We start from the raw sequence: 8,535 nt of genomic DNA, 5'->3' as shown, positions 1-8,535 counted from the left end.
CCCAGAGGGGCCCCCAGCACACTTGAGCTCATGCTGCCCCTTTCAGCTGCTGCTGCCACTGCTAGCAGCAGCAGCAGCAGCAGCAGTAGCAGCAAGAGCAGAAGCAGCAGCAGCAGAAGCAACAGTGCAGCTGCTGCCTCCGCTAAGCCCTGTCTTTCTGGTCCCTATTGGGTGTCGTTTAGGGTCAGGGGGGCCCCCCAGAGGGGCCCCCAGCACACTTGAGCTCATGCTGTCCCTTTCAGCTGCTGCTGCCGCTGCTGCTGCAGCAGCAGCTGCTGCTGCTGCCACTGCTGCTTACTTGGCGTTGAACTGGGGCTGCATGCGCAGCAGCAGGTGAGCCCACAGAGACTGCAGCAGCAGGGCTGCCTGGCAAGCTCCCTTCAAAGGATCCGAAACTGCGAAGCCGGTGCTGCCGCTGCTGCTGCTGCTGCTGCTGCTGCTGCCCTTGCTGCTGCTGCTGGTGAAGGGGTGGAACAGGACTGCGCAGTGCAGCGCAGCACGAGGCATCTCATCAGGGCCCATCAAGGCCCCCAAAGCTTTGCGTCTTTGGCCTTTGTGGGGCCCACTTGAAGCAGCGTCGCTGCTGCTGCTGCTGCTGCTGCTGCTGCTTGCGAGCTGCTGCTGCTGCTGCTGCGGCTGCTGCAGCATGCGCTGCAGATCAGCGGCAAATATTATGGAGAGCTCCAGACAAAGAGACAAGGCGATCTGTGCTGCACACAGCGCAGCAGCAGACTCTGAAGGATCGAGATGCTGCTGCTGCTGCCGATGCTCCTGCTGCTTCTGCTGCTTCTGCTGGCCCTGCTGCTGCTGCTGCTGCTGCTGCTTCTGCTCCTCAAGCTGCAGCAGACTGCACTGCGTTAATGATGAAGTCCCTGGGGAGTCGGGTCCTAGGAGGGTCAGGTGCCACGGGGGTTGCAGCAGCAGCAGACAGAGAAGCCAAGCGACGTGAGCTCCAGCGGCACCAGGGGACAGCAGCACCAGCAGCAGCAGCAGCAGCAGCAGCAGCAGCAGTACTTGCTGATTGGCAGCGTGCCGCTGGTGCTGCTGCCGCAGCCCGCTGAGCAGCTCCTATGTGGCAGCAGACTTCTCCAAAGTGTCGCATTTGGCCTTCTCTCCTCTGGCAGCAGCAGCAGCAGCAGCAGCGGCAGCAGCAGCAGCAACAGCAGCAGCTGCCTATTCAGTGCATGTGACCGCCGTAAGAGGGCAGCAGCTGCAGTTGTGAGCCTTTCAAGGACACATGAGAGCCTGTAGCCGTGTCAAAACACCTGCTGCTGCTGCTGCTGCTGCAGTTGCTGCTGCCGCTGCAGTTGCTGCTGCTGGTGCTTTCACTGCTGCTGCTGCTGCCAGCTTTCATCTGCAACTCTGGCGTCTTTTCTGAATTTAAATGACCCTTTTAGACCAAATAAATTATTTGTGAGCTGCTCAAATTATTTGAAATGACCCAAATGTGAACGCCGAGCGCCTCGGGGCCCCTGGGAGCCCCTGGGGGGCGCCTTGAGTCTTCTTTTTGGGTTTTATTGACTCTTATTTGGAATTTTTTGATTTATATTTCTCAATTTTTCAATATTTTGCAAAATTTCACTCCAAGTAATGGCATTTCGTACGACCAGGGCTGCGGGGGGCCCCTGGGGGGCCCCTGTCGATGCTGCCGTGGGGCTGCGAGGCCCGGGGGCCCACAGCAGCAGCAGCAGCAGCTGCAGCTCGTGCAGCAGCAGCAGCAGCAGCACAGCATTAAAACTGCAAATCTAGCCTTTTTTTTCTTTATGCCGCAGCGCGTAAACTGCCAGGCTCTGCTGCTGCAGCTGGAGCTGCTGCTGCCCTCGTCTTTTGCCCAGCCTTCGGAGCCCCAAACCCAAACCCTAAACCCTAAACCCTAAACCCTAAACCCTCGCAAAGCCTTCTGTTATTTTTTCCAGCAGTGCTGCGCTGCTGCTTTGAAGAGGAGAGAGCCAAGACCTGCGAGCCGAGGAAGCCCGAGAGAAGCAAAAAGGAAGAAACAAAGCAGCAAATAAATAAATAAATAAATTAATTAATTGCAAATAATTAAAAATAATTACAAATGATGAAAAGTTCAGAAAAAATAAATAAATAATATTCAAAAGAAGCAGCAGCAGCGAGAAAGAGAAGAAGACGGGCCTGGAGAGCAGCTCCTGCGGAGAAGAAAAGCTGCTGCTGCAGTTGCTGCTGCTGCAGTTGCTGCTGCTGCAGTAGTTGCTGCTGCTGCTGTTCCTGCTGCTGCTGCTGCTGCTGCACTTTGCTAGCGGCTGCAGCCATGAGTCGGCCGGAGCACCTTCTCCCCGCGGACGTTGTGAGCCAAACCCTAAACCCTAAACCCTAAACCCTTTTTTGGGGTTTCTTCGCAAGTTGCTGCGCTCAGCTCATGCTTGCTGCTGCCCCCTGCTGCTGCGCGTCTGCGCCGTTCAGTGAGTTGGATATTTGCTGCTCATTTAATTGAATTTATTTTTATTTTTTATTTTTATTTTTATTTTTATTTTTATTTTTTAATTTGCTTTTGTTTTGTAGTATTATGGAGAAGAAGAGACGCAGCGCTACGCCCGCAGCTCCCGCATGCATGCAGTGCAGCGGCAGCTGGCAGAAAGGGCTCTGGAGATGCTGCTGCTGCCGGAGGACGAAGTATGCTGCTGCTGCTGCTGCTGTGTCTGCTGCTGCTGCTGTTGCTGCTGCTGCACCTTGCTGCTGCTTCATTTACACCTGCTCCTGCCACTGATGGGCTTTCTGCTGCTGCTGCTGATGGGCGTACACCTGTGGCTGCTGCTGCTGCTATGCGTGCACCTCTTTCTGCTGCTGCTGCTGCTGTTTGTGCACCTGTTGTTGCTGCTGCTGCTGCTGTATGTGCACCTGTTGCTGCTGCTGCTGCTGCTGTATGTGCACCTGTTTCTGCTGCTTCTAGAACTGCAGCTGCTGCTCCTGCAGCTGTTGCTACTCCTGCGGCAGCTATATGCCTCCTGCTGCTACTGTTCGTCAGCTTGCTGCTGCTGCTGCTGCTGTACCTGGAGCTGCTGTTTTTGCTGCTGCTGCTTTGCCGACACTCGCAGCTGCTGCTACTTTTGCTGCTGCTGCTGCTGCTGTTGTTGCGGCTGCGTTTTCTGCTGGCATTGTGGAGCATGAGCTGCTGCTGCTGCTGCTACTGCTGCAGCTGCTGCCGCGTTGGCTGTTGCTGTTTCTTGTGCGTCTGCTGCTGTTGCACTTGCTGCTGCTGCTGCGTTTGCTGCTGCTGCTGCTGCAGAGCTGCCTTGTCTTAGACCTGGGATTTGGCTGCGGCATGAGCGGCTCTGCTGTTTCTGAGAAAGGCCATTTCGTAGTACCTGAACTGTAGAGTTCTGTGTACGATCCATCGACGACGACGACGACGACACGTGCTGCTGCTGTGCTGCTGCTGCTGTGCTGCTGCGGCTGCGGCTGTGCTGCTGCCTCGGATGCAGCTGTGGGTATCAGGGCTGCTGCTGCTGCTGCTGCCGCAGTCAGCTCGGCTGTGGTTGCTCTGGCTGCTTATTCTGCTGCTGCCGCCGCTGCTAGTGCTGCAGCTTGCAGCACTGTTGCTGCTGCTGCTGCTGCTGCTGCTGCTGCTCATGGCTGCTAACCGGGTGGCCGGGTGGCCTGAGTTGCTGCTGCTTTTGCTGAGCAACACCACTTAGTGTAGGCTCTGCAGCAAATAGGAGTGAGGCTGCTGCAGCAGCAAACGGAGAGCAGCAGCAGCTAAGACTTAAACGCGCAGCAGCAGCATTAGCAGCATTAGTTTGAATCGGAGTTGACGCAGCAGATCAAGCCTAGGGACACACAGCAGCAGCAGCAGCAGCAGCAGCAGCAGCAAAAGCGACGCAGCTGCGCTGCTGCTGCTGTGGCTGCAGAGGAAGCCAGAGAGTTGGAGAACCTGGAAGCTGCAGATGCTCTGCTCGCGGACTTGGGAAAACGTAAACCCCAAACCCTAAACCCTAAACCCTAAACCCTAAGGCTTACAGCCAAGATCTGCATTCAGGCTGCTGTACACGGCATCGAGCTCAGGCGCAAGCCTGGGCGTGTGAGCCGCCCAAGAATTAGAGTATACGTGAAGCTCTAGGGTTTAGGGTTTAGGGTTTAGGGTTTAGGGTTTAGGGTTTAGGGTTTGTGCGCGTTGGGCTTGCAGCCTTCTACTTCAGGCCAGGCACATTTGACGGGGCCATTTCTATCAGCGCCATTCAGTGGCTCTGTTCAGACATTAAGTCGGATATAGCCGACGCTGTACGTACACCCGAAAACACAGCAGCAGCAGCAGCAGCAGCAGCAGCGGGAGCAGCAGCGGGAGCGGAAGCAGCGGGGGGGAGCAGCGGCGGGGGTGAGGAAGAGGACATGGACGAGGATGAGGCCTCGGACCAGCAGCTGCTGCTGCTGCAGCAGCAGCAGCAGCAGCAGCGGCAGCGCAGGCCCGCACACGCTGCTTCTTCCTACAGACGCCAAACTTGCTTCTTTGAACATCTCGCGAGAGCGCTGAAGCCCGGAGCTCGAGCAGTAAGTACACCCCAGCGGTGGCCCCGCAGCCTCGCTGCCCCCGGTTTTACTAGCTAGGGTTTAGGGTTTAGGGTTTAGGGTTTAGGGTTTGGAGGCCGCGAGTTGAGGGCGGCTGCAGCTGCGGAGCCGCTCGCAGCAACTCGTTTTTTATTTTTAATTTTGCTTCGATTGGCACCGAAGTAGAAAACACGAGAAGTAAAATTTGTTTAGTGAATGAGGTGTACGTACACCTGCAGCAGCGTGGGGCTGTGGCTGAGGTGTACGTACACCCGGGCTGCGCTTCTGCGTTTTGCCTCACTTTTGGGACTGTGGGGCTATCTTCTAGAGAGGAGTGCAATCTGCTGCCGTGTTGCTGCTGCTGCTGCTGCTGTGGCTGCTTCTATGGCGGATGGTGCGGTTGCTGCGGCTGCTGCTGCTGCTGCTGCTGCTGCTGCAGGCCTTACAGTTTTACCCAGACAGCGCGGAGCAGCTCGAAAGCCTGACTTCTGCTGCTCTGCGCAGCGGCTTCGAGGGTGGCCTTGTAGTTGACTTTCCCAATTCAACCAGAGCCAAAAAGTGAGCTGCTGCTGCTAATGCTGCTGCTGCTGCTGCTGCTGCAGTGGATATGTGTCCTGGGTGCTTCACACGTTGCGGCTGCAGCTGCTGCTGCCTTTCCGTTTCTGCTGCTGCTGCTGCATTTGCGGAAGCGTGAACGTCAGCTGATGCTGCCTGTTGCTGCGCCGCCTCTGCTGCTACCGTTGCTGCTGCGTCTGCTGCTGCCGCTTCAGCTGCTGCTGCTGCTGCTGCTGCTGTTTCTGCGCAGGTACTTCTTATGTTTGTGGCTGCCAGGAGGCCACGCGCGGAAGCTGCAGCAGCTGCCGAAAGCCCTGGGCACTTCTGCGATTATCAACGAAGGAAGAGAGTGAGAACCCGAGGGTTTAGGGTTTAGGGTTTAGGGTTTAGGGTTTAGGGTTTAGGGTTTGGGGCTTATTGTTTAGGGTATGGGGCTTGGGTTTTGGATCCAGCTGTGATTTTCCCCAGAGGGTTGAGAGCTAACGGCTGGCGCCTGAAGCGGAGGCTCCGCGCTTCGACGCCAGACTGCAAGGTTTAGGGTTTAGGGTTTAGGGTTTAGGGTTTAGGGTTTTGGTGGTACTTATCAGACGGCCTCTGGTATCTGGGCGGAGAGCGAAGAAACAAATTTCTAAGAAGGAATGGATCGCCAAGAAGAAAGAGAAACAAAGCGTGAAGGTTTGGATCCACCAGAAGTGCTGCTGCTGCTGCCAGTCTTTTTGTTCCTGCTGCTGCTGCTGCTGCTGCTGGGTCTCTCTGCTGATGCTGCTGCTGCGCGCCTTGCTGCTGCTACTTCTTTTGACTCTGCCTCTGTTGTTGCATCTGCGTCTGCTTCTTCCGATTCTGCCGCCGCTTCCCATCCTGCTGCTGCTTCTTACTCTGCTGCTGCTACTGATTCTGCTGCTGTTTTCGATTCTGTTGCTGCTGCTACTTCTGCTGCTGTTGCACAACCCGCTGTTGCTGCGGCTACCGCGCTTAGCAGCAAGAGCGAAGACAAGGGAGCTCGCAGCCTACGCCCGCTGCTGCTGCTGCTGCTGCTGCTGCAGCTGCTTGTTCAGCTGCTGCTGCAGCCGCACTTGCTGCAGCGCCGACGTTTGGGTGCTGCGTTTGCTGCTGGCTGATGCAGGGAAAGAAAGTTCGGCCAGACTCGAAGTACTCTGGAAGAAAAAGAAAAGACAAATTTTGAGTTTTTGGCTGCGCCGACTCAGGTGTATGTACACCTCGGCGCCTGCGCCGGCTTTCAGGTGTATGTACACCTCGGCCGCGCGAAGTCGAAGTGACAATGGCTGGCGGCTGCTGCTGCTGCAGCAGCTGGTGCGTTGTGCTGCGCCGTTTCCGCCGGTAGCCGCACTGGCAGCAGCAGCAGCAGCAGCAGCAGCAGTTGTGCTCGTTCCTAGTGCTCAAGCTAAGAGGCAGAAGGCTTCAAACAGTGCAGTTCTACCTTGACGGAAGCCGTAGCTTCAGCAGCAGCAGCAACAGCAACAGCAGCGACAGCAGCTGCAGCAGCAACAGCAACAGCAGCAGCAGCAGCAACAGCCGATAGACAAATTAGACGCATCTGAGCGTCGCTGTGTTCAAGTCAAACCAAGCGCCTCTCAAGAGGCGCTGCTGTCAAAAGGACAAAAATGTTTTTAAGCCAAGGGGATTTATTTTAATTAATTAATTAATTTAATTAATTAATTTATTAATTTATTTGTGGCGTTTAAGCGGCATAAATGCTGCGAATTCGCCCAACAGAAAGCCCGCCTTCAATGCCCGTCGCGCTGCTGCTGCTGCGCTGCTGTTGCTTCTTCTGCTCCCCTGGCTGGGGCCTCTGCTGCGAGGCTTGCTGCTGCTGCTGCTGCTGCTGAGTCTTCTGCGCGCTGCTGCTACGGGCGCTCCTCTCCTTGCTCCTGCTGCTGCGCGTCTTGCTGCTGCTGTGGTTCCGGCTGCTGCTCCTGCTGTGGTTCCGGCTGCTGCTCCTGCTGCTGGGCCTGTTGTTCCGGCTGCTGCTCCTGCTGCTGCTGGGTCTGCTGATCCTGCTGCTGCTGCTGCTTCTGCTGCCGTTGGGGCTGCTGCTGCCGCTTAACTAAGAAATATGAAGAGGCTGCGTCAGTAAAGGCGCTCAGGCGAGAAGCTCTGTAGATATCCCAGGCCTGTGCAGCAGTGTACTGAAGCAGCTGCTGCAGCATCACGTCTTGCTGCTCGCGGGGAGGCAGCCAGCGCTGCTGGCGCTGCAGCCGCTGCTGCTGCTGCTGCGGCGACAAGTACAGCTGCACGTCAAACGTGCTGCTGTCTTCTAAGGGCACGTCGACAGGCGGAGCAGCAGCAGGTGCAGCAGGTGCAGCAGAAGTGGCTGCAGGGGGCGCAGAGTCTTGCGGTGGCTGCGTTTTTGCAGCAGCAACTAACGCCGCAGCAGCAGCTGCTGCTGCGGCTGCTGCAACAACTGGCCCTAGCCGTTCATCATAAGGTCCAAGGGCAGCAGCTAATATGTCCGAAGTCGAAAGAGGCAAAGTTACAAACTCTGCTGTTGTTGCAGTGCTGTCTGGCTGTCTATCGTCTGGGGCAGGGGGGAGGTCTGGAGCGAGTTGCTGCTCCTCTCCGGCTGCCGTCGCTGCTGCTGCTGCTGCTGTTGCTGCTGCAGTTGCTGCTGCTGAGGCCGCATCTCTTGCAGCCGGCGTGTCTGCTGCTGCACCGTCCGTCAGAGAGACGTCGTAGCCAGGAGCTGCTGTTGAGAGCCGCTGCAGCGACAGCCCTGTGAACAAGACGAGGAGAGTTCGAGCCCTCCGAAGCGACATGTTGCAGACCGAAGTCAGGCGTTTCGAAAAAGAAATAAACTAAAAATAAATTCAGCTAGAGGCCGCTGGTCTCTGCTTACAGCTGCACTTGAGAGCAATGGCTAACAAAGCGGTCCACTGGTCAGCTCGCAGGGTCACCTGGGGGAGGCGGTTGTTCGCGGAAAAGGGTTCACCAGCAAAAGACAAGAATAAATCGTCGAATTGTCAATCGAATGCGCAAAACTTTATAATTGCTTCATCATTTGAACACTGAAACCTCAATTTGGGGGCAGCAAACCCCAGCCGGGTTATAGGCGGGGGGGGAATGCAGCATCCCTGCGCCGCCAGGTCACCTGCGTCCACCTGCGCCGAGCGGCAAATAACGCCCAATCTATTCCCAGTTCTCACTTCTAGAGGCCATAATTAGGTTAATTTATTATTTTTTCCCATATTTCGTTATTAATTTACATGTTTAAGACTTGAAACGCCGCGTGGGCTCAGCAGCCACGAGCACCCCGGCGCCTCACAACGGAATGCCACAGAGCAGCCTAAGCTCCTCTGCCTCTAACGCCGTTGTTTAATGCGCAGTCTTTGTTTGAAAACTTTTTATTGGTTATTTTTGTGATGCTTTTTCCTGCTATTGGGGCTCGCTTTCATTCGTAGAAGCTGTCGCGTGTCTGCTGCTAGTTGTTGCCTCGCAGCCTCATCCCTTTGCGCAGCAGCG

At 56.1% G+C, this 8,535-nt stretch overlaps 3 protein-coding genes across 3 annotated transcripts; 1 reads left to right on the top strand and 2 right to left on the bottom strand.

Moving 5' to 3' along the window:
- Positions 1 to 294: 294 nt before the first annotated feature.
- Positions 295 to 1,102, bottom strand: ENH_00009880 (hypothetical protein, conserved; the record flags this gene model as incomplete). The annotated part of the gene is given in 2 exon segments (XM_013584180.1): positions 295 to 831; positions 836 to 1,102. Coding segments are annotated over 2 exon segments (804 nt in total).
- A 1,170-nt stretch (positions 1,103 to 2,272) lies between these two features.
- On the top strand, positions 2,273 to 6,241 carry ENH_00009870 (hypothetical protein, conserved; the record flags this gene model as incomplete). The annotated part of the gene is made up of 9 exons (XM_013584179.1): positions 2,273 to 2,308; positions 2,524 to 2,634; positions 3,324 to 3,363; positions 3,870 to 3,932; positions 4,145 to 4,506; positions 4,943 to 5,061; positions 5,309 to 5,407; positions 5,646 to 5,733; positions 6,182 to 6,241. The coding sequence occupies 9 exons, from the start codon at positions 2,273 to 2,275 to the stop codon at positions 6,239 to 6,241; spliced, it is 978 nt and encodes a 325-aa protein (XP_013439633.1).
- A 682-nt stretch (positions 6,242 to 6,923) lies between these two features.
- On the bottom strand, positions 6,924 to 7,832 carry ENH_00009860 (hypothetical protein, conserved; the record flags this gene model as incomplete). Its single annotated transcript, XM_013584178.1, has 1 exon — positions 6,924 to 7,832. The coding sequence occupies one exon, from the start codon at positions 7,830 to 7,832 to the stop codon at positions 6,924 to 6,926; it is 909 nt and encodes a 302-aa protein (XP_013439632.1).
- Positions 7,833 to 8,535: the final 703 nt, after the last annotated feature.

This window comes from Eimeria necatrix, genomic scaffold (assembly GCF_000499385.1).
Source record: "Eimeria necatrix Houghton genomic scaffold, Enh_scaff129, whole genome shotgun sequence".
In the NCBI taxonomy this organism is placed as follows: Eukaryota; Apicomplexa; class Conoidasida; order Eucoccidiorida; family Eimeriidae; genus Eimeria; species Eimeria necatrix.
Note: the sequence above shows the minus strand (reverse complement) of the source record. Positions and strands in the feature narration are given on the sequence as shown.